This window comes from Mesoplodon mirus, assembly GCF_964341445.2.
Source record: "Mesoplodon mirus genome assembly, chromosome: 14".
NCBI lineage: Eukaryota > Metazoa > Chordata > Mammalia > Artiodactyla > Ziphiidae > Mesoplodon > Mesoplodon mirus.
This window is the reverse complement of record NC_138990.1, coordinates 32,061,831-32,088,635: the sequence shown is the minus strand read 5'-3', so window position 1 is coordinate 32,088,635 and position 26,805 is coordinate 32,061,831. Positions and strand designations below refer to the sequence as shown.

The 26,805-nt window shown below is 43.9% G+C and overlaps 1 protein-coding gene across 1 annotated transcript in view; it reads left to right on the top strand.

Annotated features, from left to right (window-relative positions):
* NOL10 (nucleolar protein 10) overlaps positions 1 to 25,513 on the top strand; it is an 84,701-nt gene extending 59,188 nt beyond the window's left edge. Inside the window, exons 17-21 of the mRNA XM_082642555.1 lie at positions 431 to 520; positions 8,646 to 8,819; positions 9,083 to 9,330; positions 18,675 to 18,777; positions 24,704 to 25,513. Coding sequence (XP_082498681.1) covers positions 431 to 520; positions 8,646 to 8,819; positions 9,083 to 9,330; positions 18,675 to 18,777; positions 24,704 to 24,823 — 735 coding nt within the window. The 3' untranslated portion in view covers positions 24,824 to 25,513. The remainder of the gene's footprint in view (positions 1 to 430; positions 521 to 8,645; positions 8,820 to 9,082; positions 9,331 to 18,674; positions 18,778 to 24,703) is intronic.
* Positions 25,514 to 26,805: the final 1,292 nt, after the last annotated feature.

The window sequence follows — 26,805 nt, the reverse complement described above, 5'->3', positions numbered from 1 at the left end:
GTTCTCTAGGTGGGATGAGGCTGTTCCCGGGAGCGTGGGAGAACCACAAAGTGGACTCCCTGCTCTGCTGGAGCCCCCTGTTGCTGCCAGGACAAAGAGGCGTTGATGGGTGACATCACGCCAACGGCAAGCAGAGGGGAAGCGCAAACCCCATCTCCTTCTGCCTTCCCGACTGAGATCAGCCACCAAGTGATACAATGATTTCTAACTGGACATTGTTTAAAACACATGCACACACTTTCAGTGCAAAAGACTAGTGACAGGTTTTTCCTTTTTCCAGGTTCTTTGTGAAGTTTTGAAAAGCAGTGCGTGTGTGTGTATGTTGGCCGGGTCAGACTCGGACACGGAGTCCTGTCCCTGCTCTTCGCTTTAACCTTTAAAGCTAAATTGTAGGTATTTCACTACAGTTTTTTTTTTCCACCTCTACTAGAAATTGCCAAAAGTTAACAAAGAGCTGGCACTTAAATTAATTGAGGAAGAGGAGGAAAAGCAAAATTCTACATGGAAAAAGAAGGTTAAGGTAAGATTCTATAAGGCAGAGAAAATACTGATAAGTTGTTTCTCCATTTTCTTGACAGTAACTTGTATCTTTTTTCTTTTTACTTTAAAAATGCATTTAGTTTTCTATTTTCCCTGCTTTTAAGATAGTATGTGCTCAATATGGGAAGTTTGTAAAATAGAAAAGAATATAAAGAAGAAAGTCACCCATATAATTCTATCCAAAGGCATCATTAATATTTTAGTGAATTTCCTTCCTGTCTTATTTCTCTTAAAATTATAAGCTATAATAGCAGGATACTATTGTATATATAAAATATTTATCCTGGTTCTATAAAATAACACACATAGCTTCCCATTTTTATTAAAAATTCTTTCGTAAATATTTTTGAGAGCTGCATATTTTATCTTGTGCATGTATTTTATAATCCTTTTATTGTTAAATATTGAGTTTGTTTATTGTTTTTCTCTGTATTAACTAGGTTTGTTTCTAACTTCACAAGTAACCAGTTTTCATGTAGACTTGGCATCACTGGGACTGTGCACTCCTATGAATACTGCTCTCTACATTCCATTCCTAATGTAAAATAGAGAAAGATCGGTTGTAAACTAAATAAGGGTCAGTGCTTCATTTAGCTGATGTTGTCAAGACAGGAGGAGATTTCTCTAATTTTCCCGGATATGCGAAGGCTTCCTCGTTCCTCCTCGGTGCTGTTTTCTCACCTGCTTAGATCAGGCAGGCAGATGGCCAAGCTGGGCTGTTCTCTGGAATGAGGTGTAAAGATCCGATCTCTGCTGCAAGCCTGCAGGACCTGCCTGGTAGTTAGGTGGCCGAACCTCGTATCTGGGCCAGCTGTGTTGAGCTCTCGGGAGGGGATTGTTTGCTTGTTTATTCTTTCTCGGTTCTCTCTCTAGTTTTGAGCCAGGTTAAGTGAACGGGAGATAAGTGAGCTCTTCATGTGTTTATTTTTGTACCACTCTCTTCAGTGACGTCAAGGGACTGCAACTAAAGGGTCTTGTGTGTGGCCCCCTTGCTAACTAGTTGTGTCATCATGGGTGACCCTCAGCTTCACTGGGTCATAGCTTGTTCTTCTATAAGATGCAAGAATAGGACCAGTGAGGGGCGTTCTTGTGCTGTGAATGGGTTCACTCTCACTGTTCCCTCTGTCATCCTTGGCCTCCTCATCCTTTCTGCATCCTCTTATCCTGATCTGTTAGCTTCTTTTAATATGCTGGTTTTTTCCCTTCTTTTTCCAATTCTTTTTAATTTATTTTTTATTGGGGTATAGTTGTTTTACAGCGCTGTGTTAGTTTCTACTGTACATCGAAGTGGAGTTCCCTGTGCTATACAGCAGGTTCTCATTAGTTATCTATTTTATACATATTAGTGTCTATGAATCAATCCCAATCTCCCAGTTCATCCCACCCACACACACACAAGTAAGTACATAGATGGCTTTTACGTTTCTATTTTCATTACATGAATAGTATACCAATGTTGAAACAATGACTTAAACTTGTTATTATATGAATTTATACATCTATATGCTACGGCTGTGCACCTTCCTAATTTACATCAATGTATTAAGTATATGTGTATATCTTAAAATGTTTAAAATGTAAGTGCTTCCTGCTACCTTGACTTTCTCCTTAGAGTATTCACATTTATTTTCTTTCTTCCTTTCTTTCTTCCTTCCTTCCTTTCTTTCTCTCTTTTTCTTTCTTTCTTTAATAAATTTATTTATTTTTATTTATATATGTGTTGGATCTTCGTTGCTGCACACGGGCTTTTCCTAGTTGTAGCAAGCGGGGGCTACTCTTCATTGCAGCATGTAGGCTTCTCATTGCAGTGGCTTCTCTTGTTGTGGAGCACGGGCTCTAGGCATGCGGGCTTCAGTAGTTGCGGCACACAAGCTCAGTAGCTGTGGCTCGCGGGCTCTAGAGCACAGGCTTAGTAGTTGTGGCGCATGGGCTTAGTTGCCCTGCGGCATGTGGGATCTTCCCGGACCAGGGATCCAACCCCGTGTCCCCTGTATTGGCAGGTGGATTCTTAAGCACTGCGCCACCAGGGAAGTCCCCACATTGATTGTCTTGTTAGCCCAGCCTGAGGATGGTTAGGGAGGTAACCTTTCAGCTTTATATGTCCTTCTGCAAGCTTAATGGAAGTGATCTTTGGATTTACATGCCCTAAAGTTTCAGTAGGGAGGGAGTGAAGCTAATTTAGGCTGCAGACATATTCTTTTCTATGTTTTATGCTTATGAGTCTTTATTACATTTAATGTTATAGAGAGTAGGACACTTAAAATTTAATTTTGATGCTTTGTGCAGCACGGTATACACAGTTCAGGGTCCTTTTTAAAGGCCTTATGATTGTGGAGATGTGGGGGCAGTGCCCTTTTCTCACCACCCCCCTCTGCCTCACAGACTTTCACTGAGGTTAGGGACGGCTGGAAGAGGTGGAGAGCACAGGTGGCCCTTGCTGTGCACGTTAGTGCAGGATGGTAACAACGACCCTGGGAGCTGAAAACGTGCAAAGTGATCTGTAGAGTCGATGGGAACACCATGGTTGTCCGTGCCTTTAAAGCAGTTTTAGTCAAAACATTTCTAGGTTTATCTTATGAAGAATCATCAGACTAGGTGCTGTTTCTACTGCGAGTGCAAAGAGGAAGGACCTTCTTCCACCAAGCAGTTTCCCTTCAGCTGTTGGAAGCTGGAAGCACGGTGTTTGTAGCTGTGTGAACTGTAGAACCCTGCCAGAGAGCAGCATTTGTACAGTGTGCTCCTCATCTGCTCTTAGTGGCTTGTCGACCCAAGTCAGGCTCCATTACCAGAGCTCAGTTTCTTTCCAGAAATACTTAAATATAGTCATCTAAAAATCTTAGACTGTTATTAGACAGTTTGTATGATTTGTTTAACAGTTTTATCTAATTAAAATGACCTGGGGAATTCCCTGGCGGTCCAGTGGTTAGGATTTCGCGCTTTCACTGCCAGGGCCTGGGTTCGACCCCTGGTCCGGGAACTAAGATCCCACAGGTTGCGTGGTGTGGTACCCCCGCCCCCCACTCCCCGCAAAAAAAGACCTTAAAAACCATTCCTGAATTAAGGAAAGACTTCTTCATTGTAATTGTAAACAATACTTGAAAGAATTGTTGAATCCATCAGCAGTTCATTAGTCTTGTCTTTCTTTGAATTCAGCTCTTTAAACCCTCAGGAACTTTAATAGCTCTGATAACTTCTGATTTGAAAGTCAGTATCGTGCAGTTATGTTCTGCTTTGGCTCCAGCTGAAATTTCATGGAGGCTAACGGTGAAATATGTTCCCAGATACCGCTCCCACTGAGAACGTAATTAAAGTCTAATAAGATGTTTACCTTTCAGTTGATGTTGGATCTGCAATGGCGAGTGACCCACCGCATAATGTTGAGAAACATTATCTGGACCTTATCCAAACTTAGAAATTTGGTAGTATTAATTGGTGGTATTTGGTATTAGAAATTTGGTATTAATTAATTTGGTGGTATTAATTCTAATTAAGAATTAATTCATTTATTCTTTCAGCTTTATTCTTTCAATCCAGGAACTTAGGTTCTACAGTACTGGGAAATTTTTCTTAAAAAATTTTTTTAATTAGTCTTTCCCTGCTGTGATTCATGGTCATTTGTTCAAATTTAAGAGTGGAAGATTTGAAAAGCTGACGGGAGGCTCTGAGGTGGAGACAGGGCTCATCAGTCCTGTGTGCTGACCTGGCCGAACGGTTTATTTGGGGAAGCGCCAAATGTCAGGACCTTTCAGCCTTTCTCTCCACCGCTCCGAGTCTCCTGATTGGAGGGTGGAGGCCTGGCTACCAACGTTCTGAGGACTGAGAACTACCATCAGGAGGGCTTGGGGTGTCGGGGTGGGTGGCACCTCGGCCCCTCACCTGCACCCCCTTGGTGCCAGGTGCTCCCCTTGCCTCCCCGTGCTGTGGCCCCAGCTGGCCACGTCCTCCCCTCTAGCGAAGCCTCCCTCCAGTTGGAGACCGCAGGTGCTACTCCTTCCTTTCTTGCTTCTGCAACCTCATCGCTCCTGTTTCCTTTCCTATCCTTCTCATCCTTAAGGATTTGTGTCTTTTTAAAGCCCCTTTTCTATTGTGTTAGTGGGGTTTTAGCAGAGATTAGAAGATGCTCATGTTCAAACCACCATCTTTACTCAGAAGTGTGCATCACCTTAATTTCATAGATATCATAGCATTGAAAGAATTAATCTGTTTTAAATGTTAAGTATTTCTCATATATGTCACTGTGTTGGGACAAAATATTGATAATAAGCATCCTACTCAGATCTACACATAATATACTTCTTTGAGACAGGGCTGTGGTATGAACAGTACGTTAAGATGTTTCCTAAATTCCAGTGGCAAGTGTTTGGCATGTGTACGTGTGTATTTATAGGGCAGATCGCTAGCCAGACGCTCGTGAACTACTATAGAACATCACTAACTACATCTCATCCTACTTTTTTTTTTTCTTGTAAGACAGCTGTGAAAACAAACAATGAGACTAGGAAACTCTCTGATGGAAATATTTTTACAGCTGGGTTAGAAGAGTTTTTATTTTATATTTGTTCTTCTGAGGCATACTTGTCTTTAGGCAATGCAACTTATTTGTTTTAAATTAAGGGAAAAAAAGAATACTAGCCAACGTATCCTTTTTTAACACGTTTCTCAGTTACTTGTTAAATGTGATTATTTAATAATACAGTAAGATGAAAAAGAAAAGATTTCCCTTGGGATTTATATATATACATACATGAAACCTGAAAATGTATAACAGGCCAGTAGCTATTCATGTGGTCTTTGGCAGTATTATGTATCCTGTGTTTACAGGTAACTCCAAAATTTATCCAGTTTATCCCCCTCTTCTCTCCTGAGTCCTGGTGCCTTGACTTCAGGCACCTAATGGTGTCCATCAGAATCCAGATGTTGTTCTCCTTGAGCCATAGACTGAGTTAACCAGTCTTAAATGGAACATAATTTCTTTTTTTTTTTTTTTGATCTTTAAACAATTGGACTTTATTATTTATTTATTTATTTATTTAACATCTTTATTGGAGTATAATTGCTTTACAATGGTGTGTTAGTTTCTGCTTTATAACAAAGTGAATCAGTTATACATATGGAACGTAATTTCTCTGTTTAACTTTTCTCATGCACTGGATGTTTTTTTAAGACAATTTTTACTTTAGAACAGTTTTACGTTCACAGCAAAACCAGGAGGAGGGTACAGAGATTTCCCATATACCCCTGCCCCGACACATGCATAATCCCCCCTCCCACCATTAATATCTCCCACCAGAGGGAACATTTGTTACAATCGATGGACCTACATTGATACATCATGATCACCTGAAGCCCACAGTTTACATTAGGCTTTACTCTTGGTGTCGTTCATTCCACGGTTTTGGACAAATGTATAATGACATGTATTCACTATTAGAACATCAGAATATTTTCATGTCCCCTCACATCTTCTGTGCTCCACCTATTCATCCCTTCCTACTGAGCCCTGGCAACCACTGATCTTTATACCGTCTCCATTGTTTTACCTTTTCTACAGTGTCATATAGTTGGGATCGTAGCCTTTTCATATTGGCTTCTTTCTGCTTAGTAATATGCATTTAGGGTCCCTCCATGTCTTTTTGTAGCTGAAAACCGTATTTCTTTTTAGCACTAAATAATACTCAGTTGTCTGAATGTACCACGGTGTACTTACTATTTAGCTACTGGGGGATGTCTTGGTTTCTTGGTACATAATTTCTTGTCCTTTATTCCACCCTATGCCTCTTTTTCTGATCATCTCCAGTGATGGATCCTGACTTACTGTATCACCAGCTTTCTAGTCACTTAAGCTAGACACTTGAGAAAAATTTTTAACCCTCTTTTTCAGTCTTCCTCCTCCCATGTCATCTGTAGCTGTATCTATCAGTTCGAACTTAGACGTGTATCTCACTATCATCCTTTCCTAAAACACCCTTAGATTCCAGTTGCCCTAATTCAGGCCCTGTCTCTTTTCCCAGTTTCCTCAAGAGGCCTCTTCATCTTCCTCATGACTCTGGTTTCTCCCTCAACAGCCCATCATGTAGCACGCCGCTGTGGAATCTCAAAGCAGGTTTCTTTCTGTCTTTTTTTTTAAATTTATTTATTTTATTAATTTATTATTTTTGGCTGCGTTTGGTCTTCGTTGCTGCGTGTGGGCTTTCTCTAGTTGCGGCGAGCGGGGGCTACTCTTTGTTGCGGTGCGTGGGCTTCTCATTGCGGTGGCTTCTCTTGTTGTGGAGCACGGGCTCTAGGCACATGGGCTTCAGTAGTTGTGGCACGCGGGCTCAGTAGTTGTGGCTCGTGGGCTCTAGAGCACAGGCTCCGTAGGTGTGGCGCACGGGCTTAGTTGCTCTGCGGCATTTGGGACCTTCCCAGATCAGGGCTCCAACCCGTGTCCCCTTCATTGGCAGGCGGATTCTTAACCACTGTGCCACCAGGGAAGCCCTGTCATCTGAGATTCTTGACGCACTCTTCTGTCTGTATCTTTCGCCTCCTTACCCTCTTCTTCCCTAGTAGTTTCCCCTTACCTGCAGAATAATGTCACGGTATTTAAAATCCTTTACGGTCTGGCCTGATCAAGAATTGCTTTTTCAAATTTTGCCATTATCCTTGCGTTATCAGACTGTTCACCACTCCTCAGTGTTCTGGAAGTGTTCTTCCCAAATTTCTATCTGTTGAAAACTACCCATCTTTTAAGCTTCCTCCCCGATGCAAATCCCCTGTGAACCCTTCTGAGGTGTACCTTGTTGGAATTACTTTTTACCTCTCTGCTCCTAGAGCACTTTCAACTCTGTTTAGCATCCTTTTTAAGGTGCCTTGTAGCATAGAGGTTTGTTTGTTTTTTGCTCATTAGGTTGTGAATGCCTTGGGATCAGGAACTAGAACTTACCTATCTTTGTTTCTTCCTTGAACCTAAATCTGTCTTGGAAATGATACTTAGGGAAGACTTCGATATATCTCAAATATATATTCAGTATATCATAGAATTTTAGTAAGGGTTTGTCAGATTTTAGGTACATACAGGTAATAAACAGCCCAAGTTCCTTAATGCCTCATGGTTTACCAATTTTTTGTGTAGCTCGGTTATACAACATTCTGAGCTCAGCTACTTACTACCTTATTTACTCCCCATAGTGGAGAAGCAGCCAGTAAAACAAAGTCTGTTAAGTAGAGCCATAGTTTACCACAAACAGGTTCATTTTTTCCAGCCTGTGCTTAAGCTGTTTACTTTACAAACCATGTTAAGTAGGTTAATTTATCTGGTTTCCAAGCCTATTGCAGATAAGGAACAATAGGAGAGCCCTGGGTGTATAAGATTATCATCTGTTTAAGTGAACAGATAAGTTTACAGTACAGTCTAGAAACTGTTTCTGTTCAGAGTGGTATAAATAAAAGGGAATGCAGCGTCAGTCCTGAGCTATCCAAAATGGGTCTCAGTAGTACAGTTTTATTATGTCAAAATCGTAGAGTCTCACATTATATCCTTTGAGAACAGTTAAATGGCCTAGGATCGATGAGGCTGTCCTGTGAGGGATGGAAATATCCCTCAGCTTTCCGAATAACTCAGAGTCAGTAAACTTACACCACCAGCTCCGCATCTTGTTACTTCTTGACGTAGGATTGATGCAACTTCCCCTCCCACTTTTAGAATATGAAGTTGAAAGTCGCACTAATTTTCATTCAGTATAGTAGCCATGCTTAAAAAGCCATGTTTCAAAAACATGTATTTTCTTGAAAAATGTTTTTGTATCAAAAAATGTTAATTGAAGAAAATTCTTTCTAATGTGTTAAGCATAAAGTTAGGCCAAGAGACTCAGCCTTAGCTCCTTGTGTGCAACGGCCAACTGATACATATTTTCTGTGAAATAGGTGAATAGAATTTGATTGTGAGTAAGAGATAAGCAATTAGAAAGTTCTGGAAACTGATTCTTTTAACAATTTCATAATAATTTAATAAGTTGTGCTTTATGTAGCTTATTAATTTATTATTGAGTAAAATGTTTTTAAGCCACCTTTCTGGTCAGATTTTATTCCAATATTAACTGTAAATTTTGACGTTCTCTTTCTTATAGAGCCTTCCTAATATTCTCACCGATGATCGATTTAAAGTTATGTTTGAGAACCCTGACTTCCAAGTAGACGAAGAGAGTGAAGAATTTAGGCTTTTGAATCCACTTGTTTCCAAAATTAGTGAAAAAAGGAAGAAGAAACTAAGACTCCTAGAGCAACAGGAACTTCATGAAAAAGTAATGTACTCTTTATCATTTAGAATTTGCTCCTGTTTGTTTAAAATAAAGTTTTCTGTGTAAGTTGAAAGAGTCTTTGAACAAACTTGAGCTGTAATTTGTTTGACCTTCAGCTTAGGAATATATCTTACTTAATTAAAGATGTTTTTTCTGATGCATGCAATGTCACGTACTCCGATGGGCTAATGCTATTTAAAAGAAAATAGTGCGTCTGTGTTTTTGGTTGGGGGAGAGGAGCTGCTTCTTACTATTTTTATTTTCAGGAAGAGGAGGAAGAACCGGAAGGAAAACCAAGTGATGCAGAAAGTTCCGAGAGCTCGGATGATGAAAAAGACTGGGTTGCAGAGGTCAGGAAACAGCGCCGACTTCTCCAACAGGAGGAAAAAGTGAAGCGGCAGGAACGGCTCAGGGAGGACCGGCAGACGGTCCTCAAGCCCCAGTTTTATGAGATCAAAGCAGGCGAAGAATTCAGAAGCTTCAGAGATTCTGCCACAAAGCAGAAGCTGATGAAGTGAGTAGCACAGCCTTCAGTGATGGTTCATCGAGTTGTCCCAGCCTTGCTTTTCTCCTTGCCCTAAAGGTGGCGTTTGGATCTTTGGAGTTAATGTGAGGGAAGCACCACAAGGCCTGAGGGGAAATACACCGGTCTTTACTGTGATTATTTTTAACAATTTTTTGAGGTATAGTTTACATACAATAAGGTGCAAGGTGTGGCCCCATGAGTATTGGTAAATATATACGTTGGAGCACTTTTATACTGCAGAAGCCACACTCTTAAATTATGGTGGTAATTAAGAGGTAGCAACCCAAGCCAGACAGGTGAGGCATTAGGTCAGGGGCTATACCAGCTCTGTACCCTGTACTTCTCTAGCCCTCACCTTCCTGTTTTGAAAAAGATGGTTTTTCAGATGGAAGAAGGGGGAAAAGGTGGGGAGGATACTGAGAGACAGGCTGACTTGTTTCTGGAATGGAGATATGCCTATTCATCTTTATTTCAGCAGTTTCTGGCAAATATCTGGGAAACCAAATGTTGAACAAACCCTTCAACTTAGATCCAGGAGCACCTAGAAATTCTGGTTCTAACAAAAGAGACGTTGGTAGACAGAATCTAGTAATAGGCTTAATATCTTTTGAAGAAATTTTCTTTACCTACCAACCTCACTTTTTTTTTTTCATAACAACTTTCTTGAAATATAGTTTGTATAACATACAGGTCACGTACTTAAAGTGTGTAAGTCGTTGGTTTTTAGCCTATCCACAGGGTTCTGCGACCACCACCGCAGTCAGTTTTAAAACATTTTCATCGCCCCCAAACAAAATTCCTTACCCCATTGGTATTCACCCCCATTTACCCCACCCCATCCCCGGGCATCCACTAATCTATTCTCTACCTCTATAGATTTGCCTATTCTGACATTTCTTTTTTTCCTTTATTTATTATTTGGCTGCGTCTGGTCTTAGTTGGGGCACGTGGGCTTCTCTCCAGTCAAGGTGCACGGGCTCCAGAGCACGGGGGCTCAGTAGTTGCGGCACACAGGCTTAGTTGCCCTGCGGCATGTGGGATCTTAGTTCCCCGACCAGGGATCGAACCCACGTCCCCTGCATTGGAAGGCAGATTCTTAACCACTGGACCGCCAGGGAAGTCCCTGACATTTCACACAAATGGAATCATATAGTACGTGGCGTTTTGTCCAGCTACTTTTACTTGGCATAATGTTTTACATGTTCATCCATGTTGTAGTATGTGTCGGTACTTCATTAGTTTTTATTGCCGACTAATATTCCAGGGTATGGATATACCACATTTTATTTATCCATTTATCAGTTGAAGGATATTTGTGTTGTTTGCAGTTTTTGCCTGTCACAAATAACGGTACTATGGACATTTGTATATGTGTTTGCATGGACATATGTTTTCATTTCTCCTGGCTGCATACCTAGGAGTGGGATCATTGGTCCCATGGTAACGTCACGTCTAACCTTCTGAGAAACTGCCAAAGAGGCTTCTTCATTTTACATTCCATCAGCACTATGTGCAACCTCGCTTTTTATGTAGCTGTCATTCTTAGATTTTTATTTGGAGTCCTACTCAGAAGCAGAGGGAAGACTGCTTGTTTTCAGTATTCTGATTCGGTGGAGTGGATTTCTTTTTAGATTAACTGCTGTTTTTGTCTTGCATTATTTACCCCTAGCTCCTGGATCAGTACCTAGACCCGAGTAGGCACTTGATAAATCCTTGCGAGAGTGTGAATCTTCTATGCCTTGCCTACATGTCAGGCAACTCTGGAAGTTACCCTTTCAAGATCTGCTGAAAAAGAACTCATTTACCTGAAACCCAGGAAAATCTGGGAGCAGTTGTTTTCAGGGTAACCATGGTAACAGGAAGCCACAATTTGGGGGTGGGAAACATGACTAAACTCACTGACATTCTTGTTTTGCCTGTGGGTTGTAGTAGGATATTAATGTAAAGAACAAAAGGGATGAAAATTTAGTATTTAATGATAAATAATAGCTAAGTTAATGCACTGCAGTTAAACGTTCTTACTAAGTTAAACGTCAATGAGTTAAACAATTGTTTTGAGAAGAGGAGCTATGTGAGTGATAATACTTAACACAAGCTTAAAAGCCAAATCCAGTTGCTTAAAGTAATAACCCTTTGGTATGAATAGCCTGCAGTTTGCTGGCATTTTGGCACATACTGCTTATTGAATTCTGGTCTTGACTGGATTATTCTGGCAAATTCTGAACTTGCCATATTTTAATGTTATTTAATGAAGCATTGAACCATTTATCCTTCAGACAGCTGTAGTGATTCCTTATGTTTATTCTGTGACTTACCACAAGGCAGTCAACAAAACACAACATCAGAAGCGAGTGTATTATGTTTAAAAGTTCACTTGGACTTGCCCAACCTTAAAACCATTTCTATAAAGGGAAAAGTGAAGAGTGAATCCTGACTGGGTGCTTGAGTGAGTCCTTTGCTTGACGTAGTAACAAGGCTTTAGATAAATGCATATGTCTGTCAGCACCTTTTCATACGCCTTCCAGTCTGCTGCGCTTTGTTTGTGTGTCTGTTCATCCACCTGTCAGCCTCTCCACCCACCCATTCATCAGTCGGACATTCATCGGGTGCCTCATGTGAGCAAAGTGCTGTTTTAGGCCCGGGGGATGGAAAGGAAAAGCACAGCTCACATACCCGTAGCGTTCCCATTCTCGCTGACACTGTGAGCCGTTCAGAGGCCTGGGGAGCGTGTACAAGGAAGAAAGAGGGTCAGTTTTTAGAGATTTGAGGCCGTCTTTATTAGAGGTCATATTAAAACTGGTCTCTTGAAAGAAAAAGATGAGCGCAGAAAGCAGGGTGGGAAAGCTGGCGTTCTAGGCCGAGGGGAGGGAGCGGCGTGGAGAGAGGACTGCTGTGTGCAAGTGCAGCAAGGGCGCAGAGTGAGTGGCAGGGGCGCAGCTGGTGAGCCGGAGAGGCTGTTAGGCCCGACCCAGGGCCTGGCGGGCCAGGGAAGGGTTTGGGCTGAGGTGGACGTGATCAGATCTGCCCCGCCCCTCCTCCCAACGATGGAAATACTTACACAGTAAAAGCAGCACGTTTGTTGTAGAAAATAAAAACAAAAACATAAGCGGAAAAGTCCCTATTTCCCAGAGACTGTTACGAAATACCACAGTTTAAGAGAGAAAATGCAGGGAGAAACTGGGCCTGTGAGGTGAGCTCACACACTGCACAGCAGTCCCAGCGGGAAGTGACCAAAGCCTGCAGTGTGGGGTGGAGAGGAGCATGAGTATTCGTAAGCGTGTCTAAGAATAAGACACACGCTGCAGCGTTGTTCGGTTACTAATTTAATGTCAAAGGAGTCAGGGGTGGTGTTGAAATGTCTAGCAGTGTTGCCACCGAGATAAGGGCTACAGAATGAAAAACAAAGTTAAGGCTGAAGTATTGAGCTGGGTGTTCAGCACATCACGTCTGCAAGACCCAGATGTCTTCTTGGTAACGTCCAGCTGACAGATGGAAATGTAGGAGGGCGGCTAGAGACATTGCTGAAAGAGATCCCAGCTTCACTGTGGGACAGAAACTTCCCACAATTACGTAGAGCGAGATGAGGCCTAAGAGTGGAGCCCTTGGGAACAACAAGTATTTTTCTTGTGTCTATGATGAAAACCGTACACCTCTCTGACAACATACAAGTGCATGCAAAGTAACACATATGATTTTAGAGGTGTCGGGAATATATCGCTAGGCTGGGGCTGAGAATTCTGATTTAGAGGGCTGGTAAAGGAGAATACGGGCAGTAAACATTACTCTAAGGAGCTGCTCAGGAGGCGGGAGGAAAACGAAGGAGCCAAGCATGGAGAGAATTTCACCGAGAGGGGCGGGCACAAATGTCGGGCAGAGCACGGGAGTCCCCGGGATGGAGGTTGGAAAAAGGCCGCAGGAAGAGTGTCTTATTGTGATGAATTCCTCAGGATTGATGAATGAATGGGAGATAAAAGAATATTGTGAACAATTAGCATAGATGGTTCTCTCAAGACATTCGCAGTGAAAGGAAGGAATTCAGAGCCAGTAACTTGATAGGAAAAGGTTTTTAGGCTTGAGAGATGTGACTTATCAGTACGCAGAGAGGAAGGGAAGGGTGAAGAAATGAGAGACTGGACTGAATTGGCAGAGCTGAAATAGGTGAGCAGTCAGGAGTGAATGGGGCCAGGAGCACCGGTACATCTTCAGAGACAAGGGGGAGAAGTCAGGATGGGTGGAGATGATTGTGTTTCTAGGTACAAAGACGGAGTTCACGCCGGCTGGCCTCCGTCAGGAATCTGGGCACATCAGCCTCTTCAGTTACCTGGGGCAGCCTTGGTCTACGGCGTATGATGTAAATATTGGAGGTGTCTGTTGGTAAACCCCAGAGAAAGAGTCCTTGGGATAACTTGCTAAATTTCAGTAGTTGAGGATAGCTCCTCTTCTTGGGTAATAAATACTACATGCTAGGTGGCCCTTTCAGCCCAATTCATGAAAGCATTCTTTGAAGCACCTACCCTCTGGTAGGTCCTGGAAATTCAAAGATTTTTAAGACATTTTTTACCTTTGACGACCTCATCTTCTTCACCAGCTACTTTAGTAGCTCTTGGTGAGCTGCTTGTCATGTCTGCAACCTTATCCACTTTAAATTAAATAACTATGGCCAGTTTTTACTCTTCAGCTAATTTTCTTCACTGATTGTGGATAAGAACTAAAAGAATGCAGTCTCGTTTTTAATATAAACATTTTTAAAATCTAATTTTGAAAGCCGTTTAATTCCAAACTTTCACTTTAAAAAAAAGAGAATCTTTTTATTACTCCAGTAATATGTGCTCCAGTAATACACGAGCATATTATCATTGTAGTACTTAGGAACATAGGATGAAAGGTTAAAGTCTCTTCCTACCCACACTCCCTTCCTGAGGTCCTGCTCTGGGCACCTTCTTAGATTTCAGTCACTCCCATATATGCACACACTCACGTGTACAGTTGTAGCTTTTCTGCCTTTGACATGAAAGGATCACACTAACCTTGTTACTGTTTCACGTGCTCTTTTCACTGAACAATAGGTTTCGAAATTTTTTCATGGTAAATACATGGAGGTCTGCCTTATGGCTGCATAAATATTTCATAAAGGGCTTCCCTGGTGGTGCAGTGGTTGAGAGTCTGCCTGCCGATGCAGGGGACGCGGGTTCGTGACCCGGTCCGGGAAGATCCCACATGCAGCGGAGCGGCTGGGCCCGTGAGCCATGGCCGCCGAGCCTGCGTGTCCGGAGCCTGTGCTCCGCAGCAGGAGAGGCCGCAATAGTAGAGGCCTGCGTACCACAAAAAAAGAAAAAAAAAAAAAAAAAATATATATATATATATATATTTCATAAGATGGATGGGCCATGCTATCTAATTTTGGATGTTTAGGTTGTTTCTTGTTTTTCTCTTCCTTTTTCACAGTTATAAATATATACACATGTGCAAGAATTTCTTTAGACTGTCTTACCTAGTGATGGAATTTGCTGGACCAAAAGAGGTGTGCGATCAATTTGGCCAGATCGGCCTCCAGAAGGGCTTTGGGCCCTTTGCCCTCTTGCCAGGGTGCCTGTTTCCCCACACTTGCAACAACAGTGGATGTTAGGGATCTTCTAAAATTTTAACTGAGCTGCAAGTGGAGATCACCGATTCCATGGTTGCTTGAACTTATATCTGCTGAGATAGAGGCTTTGAAGCCACGAATGCAAACTGAAGGCACTGAAATAGTTTCCAATAACCTTGACAGTGTATGTAAATATTTGTCAAAGTTATGTATTTAAAACGAAGTACTTAAATTTTAAGTACTTCTGTTTCTCCATTCTCTTCTTACTCCCTTTGATGTAGACTGTGTGGGGTGATTCCTTTCTGTTAAGCTCATTTCGCTCTTCTCAATGCTGTACTTAAAGCAGGCGCCTTTAGGTATGTCTTCCACTCCCCTACCTCCCTTTCCTCACAGAGTGATTTAAAAACTCTGTGAAGGAGCATTATTTTTAATTAGTTTTAATTAAGGAGATAGATACTAGTGTGTGTGTGTTTTGTTTTGTTTTTTCTTTTTTTTTTTGCGGTACGCGGGCCTCTCACTGTTGTGGCCTCTCCCGTTGCGGAGCACAGGCTCAGGCTCCGCACGTGCAGGCTCAGCGGCCATGGCTCACGGGCCCAGCCCCTCCGCAGCATGTGGGATCTTCCCGGACCGGGGCACGAACCCGTGTCCCCTGCATCGGCAGGCAGACTCAACCACTGCGCCACCAGGGAAGCCCAGTGTGTGTGTGTTTTAAAGCCTCAGAGAAGTAAATCATTCGGCTGTCCTGGGGCATCTAATAAATATCTAATTTGATTTTTTTCCCCTCGTAGTTTCTGCCTGTTTTTCTTCATTCTTTTAATGCAGCCGTACTGATCGTTTAGGTTCTTCCCCCCATACCCTCTCCATCCCATACTGAGCCATTCCTGTCACTTTCCACCTTCTGCAGCCCATGTCTGTCTTCTTAGCAGTCCCCGCAGATGTGGGGGAGTTTTGATCGTCTTGTGACTGGCAGGGGGGTACTTTCTCCCTAAACCTCTTAACTTTACCGTCAGTTACAAAGCAGCCAGAGGCCCGCGACCCAAAGCCTAGACAGGAAGAGGAGCAGGACAGGGAGGGCCGGCCAGTGCTGGGCGAACGTGAGGAGGACGGGCAGGGGGGGTTCTGCGTTTTCTTCTTCGGTTACAGGAGACAGTTTTCAGGGGCCTGACTGCATCTTCAAACACCTCTGAGCGAATTCACACTTCAGGAATTCAGGCTTCGGGACTGGTGATTCACAGCCGCTTTCTGCGAGCCGACTTAAAGGGAGGGAAGTGGGACCTGCTTTACTGCAGGAGCCTCTGCCCTCGGCCCCTGCGTCTGATCCTCTGCCAGGGCTCCTCCTAAAGCTCAGGGCTCTCCAAGTCTCTCCAAGCAGCCGAGGCAGAACAAGTTTCTGCAGGTGCCCAGCCAGGTACACGGAGAGGAGACCGGAGCTTTTCTGCCCTATCTGCAGGAAATAGGTCACCCTGAAAAGAGTAGTCATTTCCCACAATTTACTTGAAAAGTCTTTTTCTTCCCAAATTAGTGTTCTCTGTGTACCACCTTGTCTCAGTGGCCCCATACTTATTCAGAATTCCTGTTACCTTTAAAATCTCAGCATTTACAGCTCTGAAAGGAAAGAACAAAAGTGCAGTGAAGGGTTGGAGGAATTTGCAGAGCTGACATGAGTCACAGGCGCGCTGGAGTCAGTTTACACGTCACCTTTGAGTTCTGCTCAAGTGAAAAAAAGGCGAAACCAAACCTTAATTTCTCTTTCAGTTTGTCATGTGGAAGCTTGTCATTTAGAATACTTAGTGGACACATTTCCTGAACAAACCTTTATAAATCAGGCATGGTCTGACACACGCCTGGAAACCAGAAATTCTTCAGGTGGAATCCTGGTTTTAGGCTTGAATCCTTCTGTGGCCTGGGGCAAGTCCTAGAACATCTTGCCTCCCTTTGTGCCATCTATAAGAGGATAAACGCTTGTCTCAGGGATGTTGAAAGGATTAATTAGTTAGTCTGTTAAGAACTTTGAAGATGAAAAGTACTTTAAAAGTGCTTCTTAATAACATTATTGCTTAGAAAACAGTGCCACTTTTATGCTAACCACGTTTATGTCTCAAATCATGTATGTTTAGTACTAACTAGTAGTCATAAACTAGAGGTAGGGCTTTCAAAGGTGTAAACATCAAACATTGGCTTCAGAATTTCAAAGGAGCATCACTTTGTCTAATGGATCGTTTAGGAGCTGTGTTCTACTCAGTAATTAGTTACAAAGATCATATTTCAGGAAAAAGAAGACCCTTTCACACAGTGCGCACACACCCTTTTAAATTCAACCACGTTTTTTCATATTAACTTTTAAAAAGGGTGCAGTTTTAAGTTGGTGCAAGGAGGATTGGAAAGGGAAGTATATTTACTTTTTTGTGTGTGTGTGTGTGTGTTACGCGGGCCTCTCACTGCTGTGGCCTCTCCTGTTGCGGAGCACAGGCTCCGGACGCGCAGGCTCAGCGGCCATGGCTCACGGGCCCAGCCGCTCCGCGGCATGTGGGATCTTCCCGGACCGGGGCACGAACCCGTGTCCCCTGCATCAGCAGGCGGACTCTCAACCAATGCGCCACCAGGAAAGCCTATATTTACTTTTTTTTGAGGAAGGAACCAAATAGAAGAGAAAACCATATTCTTGTTTTTTGTTCCCTCTCTTTTCCCCTCCTAGTTTCATCCCAGGGATATGAGGGTGTTGCTTTTAGCCTTTTCTAGGAGGGCTAGAGCTAACTTTAAAACTTACTCAAAATGTCTGTCTTTAGGCTTAATTCTGTTTTTTTTCCCTCTAAACCAGCTTAACAATTATCTGATTTTATAATAATACATTATTATAAGAACATTCAGTGAAGTGTTATATAACTGGTACAAAATTCAAATTTAACGTCTTGATTGTTGTAGATGGCAGTCAGTTGCCGGGCACAGCAAACCATAACAGGGACAAAGATTATCAAAAGAGACCTTAGAAACATGATCAAGAAATGAAATGAAATTGAAATTTGGGCACATTGTGTCAGAAAGGGTAATTCAGGTAAGAAATTGAAAGGAAAACACTTGGAGAAGTAGCAGTGAATAGGGCTGGATCAGATAGAATTTACCCTCAGTGTAACTGCTTTCGTTTTCTCTGTGTAATCAGCCGAGTATTCATGTTTCAGGTTGGTCATACTGTGGTTGATGAGTGTGGTCCATGAGCTAAGACCGAGTGAAGGACAAATCAGAATTCTCACAGCACTTCTCTGTGGCTTGACCTGGAGAGCTTCCTTTGTGTTCAGTCCTTTGTAGAAGGTGAATGGGTTGCTGAGACGCTCACATACCTAACTCATGCCTGGATCACATATAAAATGCTTTAGCAGCGTTAAGTGCCACTGACCATTACAGTAAATTACAGGCTTCAGAAATATTGCTCCTTTGCATTTTGGCTTCAGAAATGTGATTTAGTAAGATAAGTAGCAACCACTGAAGTATGTGGAACCACCATTTAAAGTATTAAATTAGCGGGTGTTTGGGGCAGCCATTGTTTCTACTAGGGATCTGCTGAGTCTGAATAATGACGGTTTGAGTGCCCGCAATTCTCTCCATGGATTGTATTAAACGAGTGCCATTTTCTGTCTTTACCAAATTTGTGAAAGATCATTCTTCGTGTGATCAATTCTAATTAAAACTTGTTTCAAATGGTAAATCAAAACGAAATGCTAATTAATATGTCATTCTCTTAAATTTCCTGCAGTAAAACCCTTGAAGACCGGTTGAAACTCGAAGCGAAAAATGGGACACTGAGTGTATCGGACACCACGGTTGGCAGCAAACAATTGACATTTACATTAAAGAAGGTAGGTTGCTTTTTAATGTTCTTTTACAGAAGAAAAATAGGCCTCCAGTAGTGTTGTGTGTGTGTGACCTCAGAGCTGCCTTCCCAGGCTTTTCCCCTGTTGAGGAGCTGTGTTCTCTTCAGGCATTTTTCCCGCAGCCAGGACGCGTCCTGGGCCGCAAGCACACTGCTTGGCCTCGGCAGAGCTGGCGTGTTTCTGGTGTCCTGAGGAAGACAGGGCCTCAGGGACCCCAGGCTTGGTACTGTTGGTAGGAGCTGCCATGTGGTTTCTGGGTGGCTGGACCACCTGAATGGGCCCTTCTAATAGAAGCACAAGTCGTGACCTCCTGCGGTGTAATGGAATAGTTCAGGCTCACGTGGACTTAAAGGAGATCAAGAACTGGTGAGTTCTGATATGTTCATGGCAGTAAGATCAGCTTGTCCAGGGTACATAGTTTCTGCCGGTCGTAGGTTATTCTAAACTGACTTATAACAGTCATTTCTTTAGCCGGCTTTGATGATGCCTGGCACCCATTGAAGGATGAATAAACTGCTGTAAATATTTGCCAGTAACTCACGGGTGAAGCTCTTGCCAAATCTTGGTTCCCTGTGCACCGGTGCCGAATACAAATACAGAGACCGATTTGGAAGATAAGAAGTAGAGAGGCTTTTTATTTTCTTTGCCAGGCAAAGGGAAGACACAATAGGCTAGCGCCTTAAGAACCGTGCCCCCCCTTCCTGGGGAGTTAACAGGGATTCTTATAGGGGAGTTCGCAGTCCGAAGGGAGTGATAAGGATCAAAATGGTGAAGGTCTCACATTCTTCTTCTTCTTGCATTATTTCAAAACAGTCCCCACTGGAGTCAGGCAACCAGGTAATTGGGTCCCTTAGTCTCTGGGTTATCAGTCTGTGACCTCCTTTCTGAAGTGCAAACGGCTACAAGGGGTGATTTGCTACAAGAGGTTACAGGGGGAGCAAATACCAGGTGCAGAATGTAAATTACACAGGATTAGGGGTGACAGGTTAGCTTTGTGAAGGACAGATCTAACTACAGACACTACAGATTAGTAACAGTTAAAATAAAACTAGGATTGATGAACTCTTTCAGGCCAGGTTATGTTTCTTCTCTAGCCTGTTCACTGTTCCCTTTATTTTTCTTTGTTCTTAGGAGAGGGAAAACTTCACTTCTGTTTTTGCTACATGGTTTTATTTTTCAGATTTTTTTTCTCATTTAGTCAATCTTCCTTAATATACATTGTCTCCAAGAGGGAAAGAGTGACAAAGACTCCGCCTCTGGTTCTTCTTTAAGATTGAGTTCTAACTCACGTATCATAAAACTCATCCTTTTAAAGTGTACAGTTCAGAGCTTTTAGTATATTCACCAAGTTGGGTGTTCATTACCACTGTCTAAATCTGGAACATCCTCATCGCCCCAAAAGGAGACCCCTTGTGCAGTCACCCCCTACTCACATCTCCCCTGCCTATGGATTTGCCTGTTCTAAAACACTGTATATAAATAGAATCATTCAACATGTTTTCTTTTGCGACCAGCTTCTTTCACCTTAGCATGTTTTAAAGATTAATCCATGTTGTAGCATGTGTAAGAACTTTATTCCTTTTTATGACTGATATTTCATTGTGTGGATATACCACATTTTGCTTATCCTTTAATCTGTTGATGGACATTTGGGGTGGGTTTTTTGTTGTTGTTATTATGAATAATGCTGTTGTGAAAATTCAGGCATATGTTTTTGCACGGACTCATGTTTTTGTTGCTCCTGGGTATATACCTAGGAATGGAGTTGCTGAGCCATATGATAAGTGTTGAACTTTTTGAGGAATGGCTAGACTGTTTTCCAAAGCGATGGCACCATTCTACATTCCCACCAGTGGTGTGTGAGGGTTCCATTTTATCCCCATCCTTGGCAACACTTGTTATTCTCTTTTTTATTGTTGTCATCCTAGTGGTTGTGAAGTGGTATCTCATTGTGGTTTTGACTTACATTTTCCTGGTGACTAATGAGGGTAGAGCATCTTTTCATGTGCTTATTGGCCATTTGTATATTTTCTTTGGAGAAATGTCTGTTCACATCCTCTCCCATTCATCTCTGATTCTTTGACAGTTCTCTTGGTGTCATCAGGAGGCTTGGCAAATGATAAGGACATTTTTTTTCTTAGTTACCATCCATTATCTCATATAGATACAATAAAAAGAAAAAGCAAAAAAAAAAAAAGAAGAAAAATTGTTTTTTCCTTGTGATGAGAACTCTTAGGATTTACTGTCTTAACAGCTTTCATGTGTATAATATAATACAGCAGTGTTGGCTGTAGTCATCACGCTGTACGTTACATCCCTAGGACTTAGTTATCTTGTAACTGGAAGTTTATATCTTTTGACCACCTTTCTCCAAGTCCCCCCTCCTCCCACCCACCCCCAGAACGTCTTTATTCTAAGTGTAAGAAGCTTTTCAGTTAAATCTGCCTCCATTTAGAGCAAATTTGCACTCTTACACTTCTCATTTAAATAAGCCAAAGCTGGCTGTGTGTTCAGATGAACTAATTGTGCCTGTACCTAGTTCCTTAGAAACTCTCTGTGTACCGTCAAACGTTTCCCGATTCCTTCTGAAGTCCAAGAGGCCAAGGGGGCGTCAGGCGCGCGGCAACTGTGGGAGGACCTCAGGCCCGCGGCTGCCCTGGCCCTGTGCTCCCTCTGTGGCACGGAGTGAGCTTAAGGAGGATGCATGCACACTCCTTTCCCACTTTTTCCCCTTAATTGGAAGGTACTGAGTTGAATATCGGTTTGTATTCGTGGTAAAGTGAAAATAAGATGGTTCTGATTTTCTTGGGGTTTTTTCCCCCTGAAAACAAAAGAAGCACTAAGTAAAAAATACTTAAAACAGCCTCGTGGTTGAGTCTAGCAGAGGCTTGGAAACTATTTTGGGGAATGCATCAGTTGGTGTTTGGCTTATGCCTGTTTTATCATTTGACTAACAAAATTTTAACTATTAAGTCTTAGTTTTACTTAAGAGTATTTAGGGAATTGTTTGTGTATTTGTTTATACAGATCTTTTTATACTAGGGGTACGATATAGCCAGGTAAGATCTCGAGTTTTCCCAGTATTTTCATATGTGAATCAAATTGAGGGGGAAAACTTACGCTTTAATATTATTTAAAATTGTGAGGTGGCAAAACTGGGATTAGGTCCCAAATCCTGTTTCAAATGTCCTGTAGTTCAGTCCCTCAGGGGCCCTGGGTCGCTGCTGGTGCGAGGGTGTGGCTTTGTGTTCATCGTCCCCTGTCTCTGTGACAGGGCTGCTGTGGCTGTAGGGGAAGGAGTCGGGACGGGAACAGGGAGGGGAGCGAGCTATAGTGGCTCTTCAGTTATAGCAAATGGGTCACATGATGGCGACGTCTTCCAAATACAGCCTCTTTTCAGAAGGGGGCTGATGAGAGGTTTTTCTGGACAGGAGTTTGTCTGCAGGACGATCGCCCTTGCATACGAGCTCCTGCGTAGGCTCCTGCCTTGTGGGGACCAGTGGGCAGGGCCTCGTGGAAAGGGGCTTTGCCACCGGACACATAAGGGAAATCTACTACTGATGTCTGTATTAGAGACGCATAACAGCACCTGACTTAAAAGCCCCAACCAGAACACCCTGTTCATCTTTATTTTATTTTCCCAAAGTTATTTGGACAAGAAGCACTTTTTTTAGGGATACTTTTTTTAAAAAAATTAATATATTTATTTATTTATTTTTGGCTGCGTTGGGTCTTTGTTGCTGCGCGCGGGCTTTCTCTAGTTGCAGCGAGCGGGGGCTACTCTTTGTTGCTGTGCGCGGGCTTCGCGTCGCGGTGGCTTCTCTTGTTGTGCGGAGCCGGGCTCTTGGTGCACGGGCTTCAGTAGTTGCGGCACGCAGGCTCACTATTTGTGACTCACGGGCTCTAGAGCTCAGGCTCAGTAGTCGTGGCGCACGGGCTTAGTTGCTCCACGGCATGTGGGATCTTCCTGGACCAGGGCTCGCACCTGTGTCCCCTGCACTGTCAGGTGGATTCTTAACCACTGCGCCATCAGGGAAGCCCTAGGGATACTTTTTAACATGAAAAAACAAATTCACTGACTTTACAGGGGTCTTGGTGACACCGTTATTTGGTCTGCTAGGGAGTATGCAGTTTCCCTCGGGGTTTCTGACTTTTCTGTTAATAAATATGTATCAAATACCTGCTCTGTGCCACATGCTGGGGATACAGAACAAGACAGACTTGGTCTTTGCCACCACAGTCCTCAGGCTATAGAGGGGGATATACCTACAGTCACATCACTGTAATGTGGGACGTGCCCCCAGGGAGGCCCGGGGCTGTGAGTGTCAGGGGCCTGGCCTGGACCTTGGAGTGCAGGGCAGTTGAGTGAGGGACAGGCTGGATCTTAGAGTCAAGTCAGAGCCTGGGTGGGGCAGGTGGGGTTCCAGGCGCGCTCGGGGATCTGAAGGCGCCTGTGCGTGTGGAACAGCCATCTTGGGGAGGGGAGCTGTGGCTTCGGGTGTAACTAGAAAGACGTGTAGAGCTGTCCTGTGGGGCCTGGTGAGTAGGTCGTGTTCAATTTTAACCTCAGTCCTAAGAGCCGTGGAAAGTGATTGAAACGTTCTAGTTAGCAGAAGACTACATACTGTTGTTATTTTTTAAAAGTCCTGTGGCTGGAGGCTCCTCCCCTGCAGTGAGGGGCCCGTGGGGTGCGGATAGCACCCCGGGCTGGGACGGGGCCGAGGCAGAGGCAAGGGGAGGAGTACACAGGGCAGGCTTTATTCTTTGCAAAAATGGTAATAATCAGAAAAAGAACTTAAATGATTATTCGGAATCTCTAAGAGTCTCCTAGAATAGGGGCGATTCATCTCTTTTTGGTCTTATAAATTGCTTTCCTTTCTCACGATTCCCTCACCTTCCAACTCTTGAAAATATTGAATCATACCAGCTGGAAGTGAACACAGGGACTTTCTCTTCAAGACTAAAATACAAAGGAGTATTTTCAGGTGCATGGAAAATACAGGTCACCGGCAGGCAGGCTGCGTACGTAAGTGTCTATAAGGCAGTGTTTTTCAACCTTTAAAAATTTGTCCCTGCCACTGCTTTCACAGTTACCTCCTGTCAGTTCCACCGGCTAAGAATATTTTTTTGAGCTTCATGGTTAAGAGTTTGTATTATCCAAACCACCAAAAGTGTTTTTAAAACTATATCACTTGTACCTTCATCGCGGATTCTGCGTTGAAACTCCTCTCTTTTAAGAATTTCTGCTAAACATAGTGAAACTGTTTGGAGAAGGTCTGGCTCTCACCCAAGTGTTGAGAACGGTGCCTTTCAAGCAGCCCGCCTGGAGCCCATGCACCCATTCCAGCCATGAACTTGTGACTGATGTGTCTGCCGAGCCTTTATCAGCATTTAATGGTAGATCTCTGCCTTTCAAGGGGAGTCTGACTTTTTGGAAATAGCCAAAAACTCTTTGGAACCAACTCTGGAGACTGAACGCTTGATCATGGGTGGGTTATTATACGCTTTCAGGGCACAGAAGTATTTTTCTGTCTTTAAGACAGTGTGAGTAAACTAACGAATGGCTCTGGCTTGTAAACGAAAGACAGTTCTACACGAGAAGTCGTGGACATCTTGAAAGCAATAGCGTCCTCTTAAAATTGGCTCTCCTGGGAGGGGCCGTGTTGTGTGGGGAGGTGGAAAGCCAGCCTCAGACCGTGCGGTTTAGACCCGTGTGTCCAGGCCGTTCTCTTGCCCAGGGGTTTAGGACTTCGGGTTTCACAGTGACCGTAAAGGTTGGCCCTCGTCCTGCTGTTCCTGCCGGAGCAGGGCAGTAATTGGTGGCTGTGCTGTTGGCGTTCTGATGGTCACAGAAAAGGGGTGTTGGCCTCTCCTTTCTCGTTCCCTCTCCTCACTTAATTTCCTCTTTTAGTCGGAACAGCAGAAGAAGCAGCAGGAGGCTGCGAAACTGCACCGACAAGAGAGGAAGACCCTCCGCCGTTCAGCCGGTCACCTGAAGTCCAGGCCCAGGAGAGGACGGCCGTTCCACTGAGTCTGGAACCGATCCCACGTGTGGTTCGGAGGAGCTCGTCTCCCCTACTTGACCATCGTTAGAGGGTGTTTGCGCCGGGGACGCGCGCTCCCGGAGCCCCGCGGAAACCCTCGCTGCGTCTGCAGGGGTTGACATCTGGCAGCTGGTCCCAGGCCTCTGGTCAGACTGCGGGGCTGCGCCCACTGGCCGTGCGGTGCCCCCAGGGCGCTTCTGTGCCTTGTGGCTCCCCAAGAACATTGTCCCTTTCCCCGGTTTTAATCACGTAAACGAGGTGGTTGTCTTTGAATATTGTGAAACGTGCACCGTGACACGAGAGGTTCTCTTGTGCTGAAAACCAGGACTTCCTGGCACTGCCTGCCGCCCTCCATGAATCAACCACCCCGAGGTGCCATTCCTGTCTCGCCTGACTTGTGAGCGTCGGTCGTGTTCATGTTTATAAGGATATGCTGGTAGCCGTGTTGCTTGTTTATGTGTTGGTTTGGGATTTTTTAAAACATATTTTGATACCAAGAGAATATAAAGTAATGGTAATAACAGCCTAAAACAAGAAGTGGAAGCTACTGGATATTCTTTTAACTTGGCACAAGATGAAATCCAGATTTTTTTTTATTGTTCTGTTTCTTAAGTGTAATTAGAGACATACTGGCTGGAGAAAATGTTTATAAAAATAAATGCTTTCATTTAACAGCTTCTTGGAGAGAGACCCATTCCTTGAGTTAATTTGAGAAATAACTTTGGTTTCCTTAGTTTTTTGTGTATGAATGTGATTTTGGAGATGCGTTTCTTTATGTACAACTGGGATAGTGACTCTTTGGATTGTAAATGATAGAATCGAACTTGAAATGCTGTGAGCAAAAAGGCAAAGGCGTCAATTAACACAGCCAGGCTGTGTCGAGCCTTAACTGCCTCGGGACACCTGGATCCAGGCCTTCCAAACCCAGGCCCGTCTGCCCTCCCTTCTTTTCTCCCTCCTGTTTCAACATTACTCCTGTTTCCTCAGGTCTCCCCTCTTCTCTTCTACACCCCCTCCCCATTGTATCTCCGCTTCTGTGCAGACTGGCCTGCTCCCCCAGGCAGGGAACGGCGTGGCTCACACTGTTACCTCTGTGGTCTGAGAGAGTACATTTCCAGAAAAAAGGCGTATGTGTGTGTGTGTGTGCGCGTGCACGCGCGCGTGTGTGTGTGTACACAGACACGGTCACCAGAAAGAGACTCTGGTTACATGGGCAGCCAACCCAACTTGTGTTGTGATACCAGAGGGTCCCCAACCTGTTCGGTACGTTCCTTTCTCACCTCGTCCCCTAAGCTCTTCACAGGGCTTCAGCTTTCTGTGGCTCGCGTTTCTGTCTCCCACGCTGCTGTCTTCAGGAGCTGGGAGTTTGAGAAGAACTTAAAGAAGGACACTGCCAGCTGGAGTTTTTCCCCAGGGGTTGAGGGTTGTGCTCCAGACCTGTTTCCTGGGGTCAGGCTCTTCCGTACATACACCTGGCCTTCCCGGGCCCCCCTTTTCCTTCTTTCTTCGGGGTCCTCCGTGTGATGTGGGGAGCCAGTACACCACGTGCCAGATTCCAGAAGCAGTGCTGCAGCTGGCAGAGGGGCCTCATTCGCCCTGTGAAGCTAGGGCTCGTCTGAGTCCGGAGCATCGCCAGGGCCAGGAGGATGGTGTGGACCCATTCTGGACGCTTGGGATGCTGGCAGCGGGGCCGGCCTGACCCAGGGTGGAGTCCCAGGCCTGTTGCTACCAGTTCCGTACCCACTGACCGTAACGTCTCTGAGTCTCGTTTGCTCCTGTAAGTGGGCCTGATGCTATATCTCGTTGAGGAGTGAACGCGGCCCGTACGTGCACGAGCGCCTCGCACGGGTTCAGGAAGGGCTCGCCCAGCAGCCACGCCCCCTCCCCTCTGCACACACGCCCCTCTGAACTCAACATATTCTTTTTTTTTTTTTTTTTTTTTTACTATTTCATGTATGTATGTATGTAT